Raw genomic sequence first — 18,256 nt, forward strand, 5'->3', positions numbered from 1 at the left:
ACTGAATCCAGCCTATAGACAGGTCGCAAGCCCTGTAAATATCCCGACCATCATAATCGACATCATCTATGTTGAGATGGCCAAAATGTAAATGTATGCTTAAAATCTCAAACGTCCACAAGTGTTCACCGATTGCTTTGAAATTTTGACACAACGTTGCATTCGAATACGTATTTCAAACAGGACAATCCGCCTCCGTAGTGTAATGGTCAGCACGCTCGGCTACCGTAATGGAGGTCCCGGGTTCGATCCCAGGGGGGGATGGAGTTAAATAAATAAAAGTGATTTTTCACTCTAATATTTATTAAATATTACCCTGGACTGGTACCTGAAGCGGAAGGCTGATCACCTTTCCTTCGTGTATTAAACATCAAAATAACACTGCGTTCAATTGATGCAGTGCCCTATGCATCATCGGGTGCGGATAAAGGTTTGAAGAAATAAAAACAAAAACAAAAATATATGGCAGCGCCATCGGTTTTTTTTTTCTTTGAAATTTATGCAAGACTTTTTTCTAAATTTGTTTGTCACATTGTTCCAGGCGCTGGATGGCCAAAATATCTACAACGGCTGCTGCACGCTGCGCATCGACTACTCCAAGATGTCGCTGCTGAACGTCAAGTACAACAACGACAAGTCCCGCGACTACACCAACCCGGGCCTGCCCAGCGGCGACGGCGAGCACATGTCCCTGGGCGCCGCCGACCTGCTGCCCTCGCTGCTGCTGGCCGCGCGACCCGGCCTCGCTCGCGACCGCCTCTCAGGTAGCTCCCTCGAGTGCAGACGGCATCCAAATATCACTCTCGAAGTCCACCCAGCACATGTGGAGTCTAACTCCAGCTCACTCTAGTACAGATGGCAACCAAATGTCACTCTCAAAGTCCACCCAGCACATCTGGAGTCTGACTGCAGCTCCCTCGAGTGCAGACCGCATCCAAACATCACTCTCTAAGTCCACCCACCTCATGTGGAGTCTGACTCCAGCTTCCTTTAGCGCAAACGGCATCCAAATATCATTCTCAATGTCCACTCAGCACAGGTGGAGTCTAACTCCAGCTTCCTCTAGCGTGGACGGTATCAAACTATCCCTCGTCTAATGATGATAATTCAAAGTCCATGGGTAGATTTGTTGATCTGTTCTACTTTGAAGTCTTACTCCAGCTCCCTCTAGCGCAAACGGCATCCAAATATCACTCTCAAAGTCCACCCAGCACATGTGGAGTCCAACTCCAGCTCATTTTTGAGGGGGGAGGAGGATGTATGGATAGAGGCCGACACTTCCTCTCCACCCCTCAGGATCCCTATGCCTATTTAAGAAGAAAAGAAGAAAAACACAGTATTTAAAAACTCACAATGAATTAAATATAAGATAATGACTTAAAATGACCCAAAATTGAATAGTCATAAACATAAAAGATCTTCCGTACATTGGCTTTCTAGGAGGGCCAGGCGTTTTGGCGCCTCCGTTTGGTCTGGGTTTGGGCGCAGGCAGCTACGCGGGGCTCTCCTCGGGCCTGCCCGGCTTCGGAGCCCTGGCGCTGCAGGGGGCGCTCGGCGGAGCAGCCCCCGCGCTGCGGGCCCTGCCCCAGCCCATGCCCCTGGCTACCGTGCTGCTTGTGTCCAACCTGAATGAGGAGGTACGTATCATATTGTAAAAGAAAAACACTGAAATGAAATTGTACAAAATATCAGATTATATTCAGACCTTAAGATGGAAGCATAGCTTCTGAAACTAGTTATCATAATAAAATAAATTCAAGTGGTAAAAGAAACAAGGGTTTTTTATATATTCTCAATATTTTTTGTATTTAAAGCATTTACTGTGTGGTTAGTCATTTTTACTTGTATATTTTTTTACAAAAATTTTAGTAATATTAGTATATAACAACTCACTGAGATTTTTATGTCTACCGGTTTCGAGACGTAACCGTCTCTTTGTCAGGACAATCACTACCACGGCATGCAAACAATACTACCCGTCACTACCATAGCACTTCACACGCTCAAAACTTTTTTGTGTAGTTTTAAGTGTGTGAATAGTGCTATGGTGGTTACGGGTTATGTCATGGTAGTGTGGTTGTCAATCATGGGTAGAATGTTAAATAAATGACTCAATCTGCTTTTTTCTTAGGTGCTATGACCATTAGCTATGTAGCTGTCATAGTAATGAAGAGATAATTCCCCTAACCGTTTCAGTGCTGAGATTCTTTCTTTCGTAAAAAGTATGCTAAAATTGCTGACTTTTTTGTCAAAATGGTCCTTTTATTAGATGTGTACAAAATTCACAATATTTTTCTCGAATATTGAATGATTTTAGAATTTATTTCTGGTATCGGTGGAAAACATATCAAACTTCTCAAATAATAATGCATTTTTTAATAAAAATACTTATATTTATTTAAAAATGACTGCAATCTAAGAAATTTTCATTCACAAGAGTGTCAAGGTCATGTGAAAATGGCTCGTCCTCAGATTGCTATCACTACTTTGAGTAAAACAAATATTTCTTACCCTTTCAACATCACTATTGGACAAATCCAAGTATTTATATATTATATTTTTCAATTAAAAATAGAATACAACAAAAATTAAGAACTATAGAATGGCTCTAATCGGTAGAAAATTTAAAATATTTACCTCCATATTCAATATAATCTACCAAAACTCGTTAAGTTAGGAATAAAATGGGATAGAAAAATCAATACTCTTGAAAAATTCGCTATGCCGATCGATAGTTCACTTTCTAAAATCTCTCAAAAAGGTCAAATCGGTGGAAAATTTCATATTCTACCGGTTGCAGCCATTGCCTAAAAAACTTTTTTTACTAAACGTGGTTTCCAAGTGGACTATTCATATCAACTCTCAGCACTCCAACGGTTAATTTGCAATTCCTCGAATGTTTACTACCGTATTTTCTTGTCTCGTTCACCGGTTAATGCTAAGCAATCGATGAAATTTGTTTGTTTTTCTTACGTTGGATTATCTGACTACTCAATAACAACCAATTTAACTTTACACCTAATAATATACTGTCTCTTTCTGTCCTATTGTTTTAGATGGTCACGCCTGACGCTCTCTTTACCCTTTTTGGTACGTGTGCACAAAACCATTATTTATATTATTTCTTACAACCAACATTTTAACCATCTACCGACGGACATTCAACTGTCCATAATACTCATCTTTTATTTTTACCTTAGAACATTGTTTAAACAACCCCTACTTATTCTTCGCTTAGTACATTATTTTGTTTTCAGTTCATTACTGTAGATTTTTTATAACCATTCCTTGAAACTGTTTAGTGACCTATTCTTTTATCTGTTTTATTTTTTCAAATAGTTTTAATACGGTGTTCTTAACTTTAATATAATACATTCAATTAAGTTTAGATATAACGTTATACTTCTCTAATTATCACATTTTGAATTTCAAGACAACGCATTGCAAACAGCAGTGTGTTATGCACTTTTAGTTTGAAAGTAATGTAAGAATTATGGTTATAATATGTAATATTTACTAATGTTTTATATAATTTCATGACAGGTGTGTATGGTGATGTCCAAAGAGTGAAGATCCTATACAATAAGAAGGATTCTGCTCTCATTCAACTGGCCGAGCCACATCAAGCGCATTTGGGTAAAATATACTACTACTACTATTACTACTACTTCCATCACGCCTTTCCCTGCAGGGGTAGGGCAAAGAGGATGGAACGCCACACTCTTCTGTCCTGACATACACTCCTAGCTTCCTTCACGTCCATACATCTAGTCTTGCATGCTCTCCAATTATGTAGACTGTTGATGCCACCAAATTTAAGGTTCTAATTGATCTGGTCAAGTCTTTTTTGACCGTCTTATTCCCATTCACATTTGCCAAATATACTTCCATAGTCATTCTCTCGTTATCCATTCGCTCCACGTGTCCATATTACCTTTAAAAAATTCTCAATCTTTCCGATTATCACTAGTTCAGCCTTACATTCCTTTCATTTATAAAGGAAGGAAGAATATTTAATCCTTTCTTAATATCTTAATTTTTAATTTTGTCATTCAAACATTTTCCACACATTTGTGAGGGTCAGTAATGCAAACTCTAAGGAGCATATCTGGGAAGAGTCTACGAGATAAGAGAATAAAGAACACCAAATAAGAGAAATATGTGAGATTGAAAATGTCGTTAGATGGGTAAGGCAACGAAGAAGACAATGGCAGCGCATGTGAGGGAATGGGACCATCCAGACTTCCCCATATATTGTATGTCGCTTTGATATGATACATAACTTGACTCATCTAATGATTTGTATGAACCATCCATGGTTTGGTTTCATTTCCGGTTAGAAAGTAGTAACTGATATAGTGCTGTGTGACCATATCAGTTGCCACCGCTATCAAATATGTTGTTACACAGCATTCGCATATTATCTGCAATTTGGTCCATACATCTAGGATCAAAATTTTCTAGACACTACATGAAAACCAAGCATGGATCAGATGACTTACGATTTTCTCTTTGCAGCCATGACCCATATGGACAAGTTGAGAGTGTTCGGGAAGGCCATGAGAGTGATGATCAGCAAACATCAAACTGTTCAGCTACCTAAAGATGGTCAACCCGATGCTGGACTTACGAGGTAACTTTAAAAAAACACATAACTGTTTTTTTATTAAATAATGAAGTCTTACTCCTATTGGTCAAAACACTAAAAAATCTGTTACACCAAAAAAAGTTTAAGAACCATAGGTTCTGGAACCTATGGTTCTCAAACTTTTTTAATGCAGCCCCTTCTGCTAAAATATTTCGTCGATTCAGGAATCCAATTGAAACAAATTTTGAGAAAAGTGAAAAAAAAATTGACATTGAAACACTTTTTTGAAATTTAAAATATTTTTCCAATTTTGATGTCTTCAATTTCAAATTAATGAAATTTTAATGCATCAATTTTCTCAGGCAACAAATGCTAGAATAAAATTTGTGCTATTTTTGTTTATTTGTGTATTATATACACAAATATTACAATTTCATATGAGCTTAAGAAGCTCTTTATTCGAAAATAGGTATCAAATTGTGGAAGAGTGGGTTGGAATCCAGAAACTGTGACTCAAGTGTCTGCAACATTAACTACAGGACCACAGTAAACCTGACATTATTATATATATTCTAAATTATAGCGTGGACATGTTTCTAGCATATGATTACCTCTAACATCACCGTGTCACTCATACATACAGTTCAAATATGGATTATTTCTCTACATTTGATTTCAAGACTATTATATAAAACATGCATTTCTTTTTAAAGGTGTCTCAACAATGAAACATGTATCGTTATTCCCTTTTTTATGAAAGAAGATGGAATTCTGAGTATCCTAGGGCTTACGACCTTGGCATTAGGCTAGCTTAAGCGATCACTTTAGACACTTGTGTAATGTTTACCAGGATGCTCAGACTTCCATCTTCTTTCATAAAAAAGAGATGAATGATCCATGTTTCATGTAAAGTTGAGATACCTTTAAAATTGACATCTCATCTGTAGGTTGAATGATTATTTCCAGTGTCCGATATTATAATAGTAATATTAATATGATTTTTTTTCCTTGAAACAGAGATTATTCTCAGAGTCCTCTCCACCGATTCAAGAAGCCAGGCAGCAAAAACTACCAGAACATCTACCCGCCCAGCGGCACTCTTCACCTCTCCAATATTCCGTAAGTGCGCTTCATCATTTACAAAGCCTTGGTCAATTCAATGAACATTCTCAATAAAGACATCTAACTGTTATTTATATCTATCTTATTAACTAACTTACTAGCTAATCATCACGCTGCTTTCCATAGTAGTGGCAGAGAAAATAATGGAATGCCACACCGATCCGACTTTGTTAACAATCTGGCCTCTTCCGCGTTCATGCATGTCCTCATACATTCCTGATGATTTTTTCAACTCCTGACCCGACCACTCATTTAAAATACTCAATTGCTATTTTTCCTTGGTCTTTGTCTCCTCCTATTTCTAACCACATTCGCCTCATAATTTTGTTTCATTGTTCTTCCTTCACTTATTCATTCCACATGTTCAAACCATCTCAACACATCTTTCTTAATTTAATCGATAATGCTTATCTCAGCCTTGCATTATTTCCTAATATCTCCATTCGAACACCCATTTTACCTGTACATCGTATGATGGGTGTTCAAAAATTTATATTTATCGATAAAAGTTGTAATATATTGTTTTACTAACCTGTATTTTCATTTTTCAGAGCTACTGTTTCGGAGGAAGAAATCAAAGAAGCCTTTACAAAGAAAGGATTCAATGTCAAAGCTTTTAAGTTTTTCCCGTGAGTACATAATATAAAAACAACTTCAGTATATTAAAACATATCAATAAAAGAAAACTTTTTTTCACTACGCCTAGTTTAAATATTATCACAACAAAACTCCACTTAAAACAGGCCATGGGTTCCATACCTTTCAGTAACGCTATCTTTCTTCTATCCACACTCAATTGAGTAAAAAAATAAAATAACCTGATATTTTTAGTAATTGCATCCGTAAACACTGCTCATTCGAAAGAGGTTAAAAATTGTTAGATACTTCGTCTCTAGCTGTGACCCCCTACAATTGAATTTGAGGAGGTCTTCATCAAAAAGTAACATTTCTAATATTGTACAAAAAAATCCTTTAAATGCAAATCTGTTCTGTTTACTGTATTTTATCAAAATCTTAATTAAAGTTGGGACAAAACGTGACCAATCCTGTGTTAAACCAACATGAAATCATTAAATCGCACCGAAACGTAACAATTTTATAAGCTAGAATTCCTGATTATTTAAAATGGAAATGTAACATTTTGGTAAGGACCTCCAAATATATAATAATTAGATCACATTAAAAAGCTAAGGCCTCATATGGGTGATTATTTATTATTGGCTAGGAAGATTTCTTGAAGGTATCTCCACATTTCGCTCACTCCTTTCAACAACGTCATATATCAGAAATGGACAATTTTCAGCTGTGCATGTTTTCAGAATGCCCAGAAAATATACTTTATCCCAGCAAAAGCGGCATATTTTTAACTTAATATTTACCCGCTACAGGGCAGAAAGTTTTGTTTTTGCATTTTGAAGAAACGGTATTGTTTAACAATTTTTTTTAATATACTTTATATTTTTCAAATTGAGAAAAAACATTCAGGTTTTACCTTAAAAGTTCTGTTGCACAGTAAAAAGTTTTTTTATATCTGACGTTGTTGAAAGGAGTGAGCGATTTGTCTATAATATGTATTCACTAATTTTTATAATTTACTCATTGATTAATATAGCCAACATATGATAGAATGTTTTCTATTTCATTTTAGGAAGGACCGCAAGATGGCTCTAGTTCAACTGGCCACGATCGACGATGCCGTTTCGGCTCTCATCAAAATGCACAACCACCAACTCTCCGAGTCCAACCATCTGAGAGTATCCTTCTCCAAGTCTAATATTTAAATCGGATGAATCTCGCATCTTGGTCATGTTCACTCCTCTCTTCGTTCATTTAAAGAGTGCGAAACAACACCGCTCGGCACTCTCATTGTTGCTACCACTGAACAATATGAAACTGATACACAGTCTGATTATTAATTTGAAGTATATGTATACATTGGTAATTTAGGGTAAATGAATCGATCAGAGGCAGTAAACTGGAAGGATGCCATATTAGATGCATTTTTGCATATGCTCAATCAAGTCACAATTAAAATGTACGGATAAAGGCCACAATAATGGGGGAACGTGTGCGTCTGAAGCCTTATTGGCTCTAGACCAGCAATACTTTGGTGGTTGATTATCAGTTGGTATTATTCCATTTTTAGGTCTTAAATACCGAAATTACACAATTAAAGATCAGATATCTCGAATAGATTACGTTGTCTACTCAAGACCTGATCGTTATTTTATTTGACTCCCGGTTTAACAAGTATTAACGCGGTGTTTATGATGATTTTTTCATCAAGGTTGTAAGAAGCGGTGAGAGATTAATTAATAACGAAATGAAGACTCTCTCGGTAGCTTTGATTTACAGTCACCGCAAAAGGTAAACTATCATCTCTTTCTATTAGTCGATCACATCTTTTTATACTTATTCTATATTGGAAATGAGGTAAAGTTTTCATATTTTATTAAACACATACAAACGTAAAGAATCTAAACGATACGTACTTCGCAAATGTGTTTGTGTGTGCAATATGCAGAATTCTGTTGAGATTTTATTTTATTAAATATATTAATATAGATTATAATATAAGTTACACAAAGTAAGGTAATTATTGTAAAGAGGTTTCAGTAAATAAACGCATTTAACTTTAAAAATTATCAAACATTATAGACTAGTTACATGAATGATAAAAATGCTCCTTTTCTCCTTTACGGATCGCGGAGTAAGCCAAATTCCCAGATCTGAAAAACTCTTTTGTTCGTAGCAATCGGAAGTATAAAGAAGCATTTAGTATTTTTGTCTGTAATATTATAATTTACGTTAATTAAGTACGTACTTTTAGTAACATAATTATGTTTTATGTATGTTTTTGGTGCTGTTTTCTACATGCATCCATTTTTTAAATGTTCGTTTTTCAGTTACGTTTGTCTGAAATTCGATAATACATTTGCTGAATTTCTTTTATTAAAAATGGTAGCTATTTTATATTACAATTACATTTATTTAATTATTTCTGTAGTGATAATTTTTATTTCATACATTTTATATTAAATTTATTAATTATCATATTAAATTTATATATTTATTCGAGTTATTTAAAATGGTCTTTCATTTTTTAATACGTGTTTTAAAAAACTGTTTTCATTATATATGACACTTTATTTATCGGTACATTTTGATTTTATCGGGATAAAATAAATTAATATAAAAAATTAGTACGTGTAAGTCTCGAATGCCAAACTGATGAATATTTCTCAAAATTGAATGCTACGCTTTGAAAGACTCAAGTATTCGTATAATTATTATTGCATTTATTAAAATTTCAAGGAATCTGTAATTATTTCATTATGAAAACCATCAGTTATGTTTTTAATGATAAGACATTGAGATATATATATATATATATATATATATATATATATGCAAAAATAATTGATAGAGCTTAGAATGAATCATTAAAATGTTAGAAAGTAATAAAGACGAGAGCATTGATTGATTTGTTTTATTCAGGCTTAGCTGAATTTAAAAAAAAACTAGGTAACAGGGTGTGAATCGTTGCCCTTCTGATTGATTTAAAAGTTCTATATGTATGACCTGCCGAGAGCGGTGATGTGGAACTGGACATTTTATTCCAAATGATAATGTTGTAGTGACTGTCGTTAAAAGTGGTACTAGTGCATAATTTTAATATTAAGGAACTATTGATTTGCATTCACAACCAGCTCCAAATGAATCATCTTCTTTATTGTGTCTTGTCATTTTAAAAATCTTCCTTCCTTTGTTTTCCTGCTTGCGGAAACCTGTTTATCCATCCTATAATCATTTCTTCGCTTTGATTCGAATTACATAAAACAAAACATCGTCCTACCTGCTGGACCTTGTAATATACAAAGTATATCATATTGTATGAGAAGCGATGATGTATTTTTTATTATAATTTTTATTCAGGGTCAGTTTAAAGTCAAAGAATCTAATGTAATTGCCACCATTCCTTAATACCTGTATTTTGTATTGTATCATTATAATTTGCTTGATCTTAATTCTTATTAATATCTTTTGTTTACTTGAAAAATTTATTTAAGACGTACGATAATGCGAGCCAATTTAAACTGATTTTAATTATTAAATGTATCAGATTTACTGTCACAAGTTACAGAAATTGCAGTAATATATATTCTCCCTTTTTATTTGTACAATTAAAGTCAGTTATCATCAAATTTGTATCTCTGAGCGTTCGTAATTTTACCAAAATAATTTTTTTAAGTCAATACACTAATAAAATATGGTAATAATACATTTCATTCCACGATACCGTACGGTGTTTCCAAGCTTTTCATTAAACTATGTATATGTTTAATAGTATTATTTGTTATATTCATATTTTTAATACAAAATATAAGTATTTCTAGAATATCTGCCTCATTAGTGTTGATGGCCTGCATTGCTACGCACATTTTATTATGTATTCATTTTACGTATATTGGCTATTTTATTCATTTACTGATGTATGAATCGTACTTTATAAGGCTTTTTTTCATTTTTAGCGTTTTATCATTAATTTTAATGTGTTTCTTTGAAATATGCAATAAATTATTTATGGCTTGGAGAGCGAACATTCTAATACATGAAAATAAATAACATGTTATCAACGCAGAAATTACAAAACTCAAAACGACAAATTCCACCTCCTTCTATCCAAATAGTCGGATGACATTTATTTTAATAATAATAATAAAACCCTTGTCCGCACCCTAATGGTGCATAGGGCACTGCATCATATAAACGCAGTGTTATCTTGATCGTTTACACATGAAGGAAAGGTGATCAGCCCTCCGCTTCAGGTACCAGTCCAGGGTAATATTGAATATATGTAACAGCGAAAAAATCACTTATATTTATTTTACCCCCCTTGGGAATCGAACCCGGGACCTCCAGAACGGTAGCCAAGCGTGCTGACCATTACACTACGGAGGCGGACTATAATAATATAGTCAATGTTAATACATTATGCTAATTTTGATAAAACTCAGACTCAATATTCGTATCTTAGTAATCTTCTCTATCAATGTTCAAATTCAATAGAAATTTTGATATACCAATTAGTGGGATAACGCACATGTATTACATACACCACTTGCCAGGCCATGGCGATCTATATTTTACTAAGTAGAAAAGTTAGAGCGTACAATGTCATTTGATGGACCTTAATTAATAGAAGTACTGGTTTAACTGATGTTATTGGGAATTATTTAAGTAATCATTGTCCTTTAAAGTTTTTAACTGAATGCATGTCAGACAAGTTCTTTTATTATTATTTTAATCCCTGAAATATTAATCATTTATGTTCATTAAATTGAATATTAAAACAGAACCTAATAATGCGAAAATTAAACATGATGAATAAAAACAATGTAGAGTTATCATGCCACTAAATAGAACTTATCCGCCTCCGTGGTGCAATGGTCAGCGTGTTTAGCTACCGTGCTGGAGGTCCCGGGTTCGATTCCCAGATGGGGTGTGAAAATAAATATTAGTGATTCAACACTGTAATATTTATTTAATATTACCCTGGACTGGTTCCTGAAGCGCAAGAGTGATCACCTTGCCTTCATTTAAGTAATGATCAAGATAACACTGCGTCAATTTGATGCAGTGCCCTATGCACCATTAGGTGCGGATAAGGGTTATAAGTAAGTAAGTAAATAATACTTAAAAAACAAAGTTTATTAAGTTCAATTTTTCGATCATTACCTATGAATACAGTATGACTGGTATATTATCCATATGGATATAGTAAGCTGTCAAGAAGATGGCCGAGCGTGGCATTCCATCCTCTCTGTATACCCCTACATAAAGCGTCGTGATGGGTAGCAGTAGCAGTACATATGTCAAAGCTTTTAAAATGCAAATTTACTTTTGTGACGAACAAGAAACTGTCTAATTTGAAAAATGTTATATAGTAACGAAATCATTTAACAATTATTTCAGAAAATTTGTTTCAACTCCTTACAAGATTTTTTCAGACAGAAAACATTTTTAAAAAATTTAAATTTAAATATTATAAATAATCAAAGACTAAACATGAGATAACTTTACACTTTTTTACTGTCATCTTGTTAGACTTTCAAGTGTTTTTTTGGAGAAATTTTTAATTTGTATTTAGTAAGTTTGCGCTCTAAGTCACAGATATATTTATATTTTTTGATTGATTAGTTACTCAGAATCATTTAATAAAATCTTTACAAATAACTAAAATTACTTGCATATTTCAATGATCATATATTGCAACTTTTTTGTACTCTCTTTTATTCTAGCTAACTTTATTTTTAATATTTTCAATTACAATTATAAACTTTTTTTCTTTTGTTTTATTTTTATCCACTTTTCCGTTCCTTACTTTCCGATGGCTTTGCTTTCTTCCGTTCACGAAAAGTATCAAGGTAAGGTAGCGAGTTATTTTCCTATCATTCTAGCATGCGTATTTGTTTTTTGTTGTTTTTAATACCCACATTATTTCTAATATAAAAATCTTTTTTATATTTTAAGTATTTTAAAAAAAAACATGATGTGATCATACAAGTGAAGATATTTTTAATTACGATTCCTTTTAATTTAGAATACATGATATTTATATTTAAGTTTAAAATATTTTTATATATTGTTATTTCGGAAATAATGTTTTATTAAATAATTTAGCAAAATATAGCGAATTGATATCGATATAAATAAGTAAATAATTTTTCTCGTTTTCATCTTTCAAATTTTATATTCAGTGATGTTAGTGATGAAACAATTTTAATTATTACGATGAACTAGATTTTTCCATCCGCAATGGAGAGTGGCAAACGCCAGCCCTAGTGATCTGTTCACTGGTAGCAAACCTGCGATACAACCGCTCCAACATGTTTGGCTCTTCAGAACTTCAGAAGAATACACATAGCAACTTACTTCGCAATGCCCAGCATAGAGCGAAGCACCCTTTAACACGGGCTACGCTCATCGTCCCTACAAACATTGGGGCATGTTGTGACCAACTTGCTTTACCAACAAATTTGCCGAATATACTCGAGTGTTCCGCAAACATTAGTCTAAAGTCATCCAATTTGGCTATCACTCAGGAATGCCAGCCAACTCATATATCCTATGTGTTTAACCAACCTATAATTAATAAATGATAATAAAAGCCTTATCCGCACCCCAATGGTGCATAGGGCACTGCGTCTTATAAACGCAGTGTTATCTTGATCGTTTACACATGAAGGAAAGGTGATCAGCCCTCCGCTTCAGGTACCAGTCCAGGATAATATTGAATAAATATGACAGTGAAAAAATCACTTCTATTTATTTTACCCCCCTTGGGAATCGAACCCGGGACCTCCAGAATGGTAGCCGAGCGTGCTGACCATTACACTACGGAGGCGGACGACATACACCTATAATTACGATCGTTTATGTAATAATATTGTAAAAACAGGAATTGTTTCATCAGTAAAGTAAAACAAATTTTCCGCTTGATGAGTTAGTAATTGTTTGCTCATTCAATTTAAGAGACAAGTGGTAAAATTATAAAATATTATATTATATCAGGGAACAATTCTATAAAATTAAATTATTTTTGAAATCTATCCTTTTGACACATATTTACATTATATGATATCGACTACATATTTATTTAAATATTTTACAAGTAATTAAACATTCCACTTTAAAGTCTACTCTGAACGTAAATTTCTAAACTACACGCCTTTTGTAGGCGTTAAATAAAACATTTCTCTCTGAGAAAAGTATAAGTGTGTATTAAAAATGTCTATTCATATCTCGTACATAACATATTATTATCATATTCATATCTAGTTTTTAGAAAGTAGAATACTAAGAATTTGCTGTCCATTTCTTGGATTTTAAATCATTGTGTGTAAATGTTTTTATTTTGGGAAAAATCATGCTTCTTCAAGTAACGGCAACTTTCCACAAAATAGGTAAAATATTACATACACCAGAGTGTTACTAATATAAATTATACATTTAAAAGAATAATGTAGTTGTATTTACAGAAGTACTCCGTAACATACCTATATCTTTATTTAAATAAATAGAAAAATCATAATATTAGCTTAGAAAAATATATTATAATCATGGGGGAGACCGGTCGTGTGTACTGTCTAGAATGGGTCGTGTCTAGGTTCGGGGAGTCTAGAATGTTCTATGTACTTTCAAAAAAGAGTCAACTGTACTGTCGAGATGAGATTTAACACATTGGAAAGAGAATATCATACGATATACAGCTTCTACAATACAGTTTATGTACTTGGAATTGTACATTAAAAGTGACAGGAAAGTAACTGTGCGGTGTACTGTGAATGGTCATATGTACAATGAAGAGGTTGTGTGTCCTTCTACGGTCACAGGTAGCTTTCACCTTAGTCTAAGTGTAATTCTAAATCTATCGTTACAAATTATCGTTAGTGGAATCTTGGGCACAATAAATCTTCTTCTAGTGTAGACATACTTTTTCGTGAAATGTCTTGATTTGCCAAATACATATTTGTAATAAATAATACCTGTTTTTAAGACAAACTAAAGAATTCATTCTTAATATAATCCTTAGACGCACTTAATGGTGCTTAAGGCATACTGCATCGTATTAACGCAGTGTTATCTTAATCGTTAAATACATTAAAGCAAGACATTCAGTTCTGCGGCTCAGGTCCAGTGTGACATATAGTGTGACATTTCATAAAATAAATATGAACAAATGAAAATTCGCTTACAACATTTTGAGTGTGTCCAAATACTTGTTCACAAATCTGGATTCTTATTCACAATAAAAAGCTTCTTTTCATTTCACCAATAGATGTCTCTAGTGAAGTTTTAGTGATTCAATAACAATTTGTTCCAAGAATTTGTGAGTTGTGTGGTTGTCAATAATGGGTAGAATTGGTGAATGTTACACGTGTGTAAAGCGATCACTTAAACCCGCCTATGATGGTTATCAGCCCAGTAAATACCCAGACTTCCATATTTTTCATCATCTTCGATGAGATTTCAAAAAAATAATATGAAAAATTGCTTGTATATATTTTTACCCCTGGAAAATGAACCTGAAACCTCCGATATAGGGTGGTATTAACCACTTTTCTACGGAGTATATCAGTAGTAGAGTATATAGTATCAGTAAATTAACACAATCGTTCAAATTTTTGAGATTTATTAATACTAGACATGAATATGAAATGAAGCTTTGAGCTGATTTGTATAAACAGTCGGTGAGAATCATACTTTACGATACCCGTTGGCAAATCGAGTGTTTCAATTCGGTTTATTTATTTAGTAAACAGTATTTAGTATCACACAAAACTAAAATTCTACTCGTTCCTAAGCTCTCGACATTGGTGTTGTCTTTTCAAGGTATTGAATGTATATTACGATAAGTAAACGTTTGTAATAAATGTGCCCTTATGTAAAATGTCGGTGGGGTGACAAAACACGAGTGTATTATAATCTACGTATAAATCAACTTTCTACACTTCTACACTTCTTACCTGATTCTTTAAATCTCTCGCACTAGTGTGGGTGGGTATAGCAATCTGTTCAAACGCTTAAACTGTGTCAAAATTTCTAATCGGGGAATATGTCTTCGTAAGAGAAATGCCTTTGCATAAGTAATAATAATTGAATGACTGTTCTTACCTTTAACGCGTGACAATCTTTAATCTAAACTTTACTCTTAAGTCTTTTCTCGCTGAAAAAAACACGCTGTCAACATAACTGAACATTCTTTTGTAAAAATTGATACAATTTCGAAGATATTTTTTTAAAAATATTCAATAGCTATACTTACCACGAATGGGAACAAAATTGCTTCATTCAGAATTTGCTGATGAAAGTGCAGTCATTGTCTATTATATTGTATAAATTTAACAATATTCAGCTTATTTTCTCTGGAAAGCTCCTTAATACATATGTACCTACCCGAAAGCAATTGTGGATTATCATTATCGTTATCATTCAATGAAATAAAAGAGTTCAAGGTTTGTTCAAAAAGTTTTGGGAATATGTATTTAAAATATTTCACAATACAAGTATTCCTGTATCAATTTTTATAGAATCACCCTTTCTGTATATATAATACACATATCAATGATATTAAGATTTTTTAGTGTGGTCTCTTTTTGAATTTGTATCTTTGGTAATAAATAAAAAAATCAATCACCCTATTTACCAAATACATTCATACAGTTTTAATTTTTATCTTCAAAGATATATGTAAACAAAATGGACTCATTCAATGCAATTTCAACTAATTGCATGTCATATGGTTGAAACCGACAAATATGCCAAGGATATTTGAAAAATTATGGATTTTATAAATTGTAATTGATACAGGACGACACACAGCAAATCTAGAAGGAAAAACACCCGAAACTTTTTAATCCAATCTCGAATATCGATTGACATTTAAAGGACATACATGACAAGTAAAAAATCATATTCATTATACTCATATTTATAATCCACTATTTAGCAAACATTTAAATGATGTTATTTACATACTTAGCGATGGGTGGGTGTATGGAATATGTGAGCCGACTAGAATCACACTATTTTCTCGTTGAATCAATCAACTCTTATGCAACCCTATGTAATGAGTGTGGCTTGAATCTTTATTTCGATGTGCATCACATATTCGTAACATATTACGTAGGCTTCTCATTGTTCAAACCACAGTTTCACCGTTTCTCTTGAAACTTGCACAACTTGACATTTCACTAATATACTGTATCATTACGATATGACAAATCTTATTTACTGTAAAAATATTTTATAAATGTTGGGTGCCAACCACAGTATTATATATTAGATTGGATGTGTGTTTTATTAATAAAAATATAAATATCAATTATTATTGTATTGTCTAACTACATATGTACTACAAGTGTCTGAAATTAAGTTTTCTTTTTATCGCTGCGGTATGGATTCTAAATCACTAACTAAAGAGAATTTAACGGTACTTAAAAAAGCTATTCACATCTACTTGTGTCAAAATATCTGTTTAACATTGAATTTTATACATGTCTTTTACCTATTCACATGAGAATGATCCATTTATGAAATAAGATCCAAAACAAAAAAGGTTACAAAGAATTTTCACCGTAAAATGATTGGTTAACCTTTTTTATTGTAATATATCGTTGGCAAGTACACTGAACTTCCCATTTACACAATGGATACATTCCAAATGATACAGTGTAAAAAAAAATATTTTTTTGTTTAAAATTAAATACAGATATTTGTGTTTTTATTATTTACAGAAATATTTCAATTTCATACTATTTCTGTGAGCCTGAGCGGCTCATTATTAGAAATAGGTATCAAATTGTGGTAGAGTGGGTTCAAACCGAGAAACTCTGACTTAAGAGTCTGCAGCACTAACCACGGGACCACAATCCGACTCAAATACTTAGATAAATAAAATATGGTTGATAGTTTTTAAAAAATGGTTTCCTTGTATAATAATCAATTCAAGACATCAAAAAATTAAATTAATTTTTGCTTATAGTATCTTAATTTTATTTTAAAAAAATTATTCACTTAGACCCCTTCTGCATACCCCTCTGCGCATAGTACTGATTAGATAATATGTGCGTGGGATGTAAGAAATATTACGCACTGTTTTATCAATTTTCTTTTCTCTTTTTTTGCATTGTCTTGTTTTGGAATTGTATTTTTTTTAAATGTGTAATATGGGAATTCAGTCTAGAACCTATGCCAAAAGAAATATGTTTAAATACTTTGTATCTTGTGATGCCTGCTAACCCTTCACTATTTCTCCTCCCCTGATACATCAAAAGGTATTATGTATGCATGTTTTCTATTGAATTGAATTATATCAGATAAAATCATTTAAAATATATATGTGCACATATTTTAAAAGATGACTACATGCCCTGTTGGTGATTTATGAAGAGTTTACTGTGATATCAAGTTGAATGTATTGGAACCTGTACTGGCAACAATTTGTCTAGGTTACTCGAGCGAATATTGCTCTTAGAAATAATTAAAAGCCACTATGTATACTGCAAGTTCTTTCACTGCCAACTTGATTTCACGTGATGTTCCATGCTGTCGTGACGTTCTGCACATTTTGATTTTGGTCCACCAACCAACCACTTGGTTTCACATTCTACGCTAATGATGTTTTAGATTATTCTTTGTCAATTTATAATAAAACATAAGAAAAATCAAATTTTATTGTTTTCTTCCTTTCCATCATTTTGGCTAAATAAATCTTCATATAGACAGCCAAACACGCCGCAGTATACCAGGTTTTTCCAAACAAATATACCTACAAAATTCACCTGGATAGGTATTTCTAAAGGTTTTTCCTATTCAGACATGCCTGAGAGCTTTTCCTGGACTGACACACTTGAGATATTTACCTGGACGGGTATATTTGAAAGGTTGACCTAGATAAAGTATACCTGAGAGATTTATCTGGACAAGTATACCTGCAATGTTCACCCAGACAAGTATGTCTAAAGGTGAAGACTGACCGGA

The 18,256-nt window shown here is 33.1% G+C and overlaps 1 protein-coding gene across 10 annotated transcripts in view; it reads left to right on the top strand.

Moving 5' to 3' along the window:
- The window catches only part of LOC148308973 (polypyrimidine tract-binding protein 2-like), a 552,278-nt gene extending 534,333 nt beyond the window's left edge, over positions 1-17,945 (top strand). For 9 of the 10 annotated variants that reach the window (XM_088260789.1, XM_088260790.1, XM_088260787.1 and 6 more), the window contains 8 exons: positions 542-763; positions 1,431-1,637; positions 3,057-3,090; positions 3,544-3,636; positions 4,519-4,633; positions 5,606-5,707; positions 6,262-6,339; positions 7,359-17,945. In XM_088260789.1, the coding sequence (XP_088116915.1) occupies positions 542-763; positions 1,431-1,637; positions 3,057-3,090; positions 3,544-3,636; positions 4,519-4,633; positions 5,606-5,707; positions 6,262-6,339; positions 7,359-7,491 (984 nt within the window). In that variant the 3' untranslated portion in view covers positions 7,492-17,945. Of the gene's footprint in view, positions 1-541; positions 765-1,430; positions 1,638-3,056; positions 3,091-3,543; positions 3,637-4,518; positions 4,634-5,605; positions 5,708-6,261; positions 6,340-7,358 lie in introns of all 10 variants that reach the window. The other variant, XM_088260791.1, reaches the window with a different exon arrangement.
- The last annotated feature ends 311 nt before the right edge of the window (positions 17,946-18,256 follow it).

Source organism: Brachycentrus maculatus, unplaced genomic scaffold (genome assembly GCF_059751285.1).
Source record: "Brachycentrus maculatus isolate JH-2025_06_01 unplaced genomic scaffold, ASM5975128v1 h1tg000142l, whole genome shotgun sequence".
Lineage (NCBI taxonomy): Eukaryota > Metazoa > Arthropoda > Insecta > Trichoptera > Brachycentridae > Brachycentrus > Brachycentrus maculatus.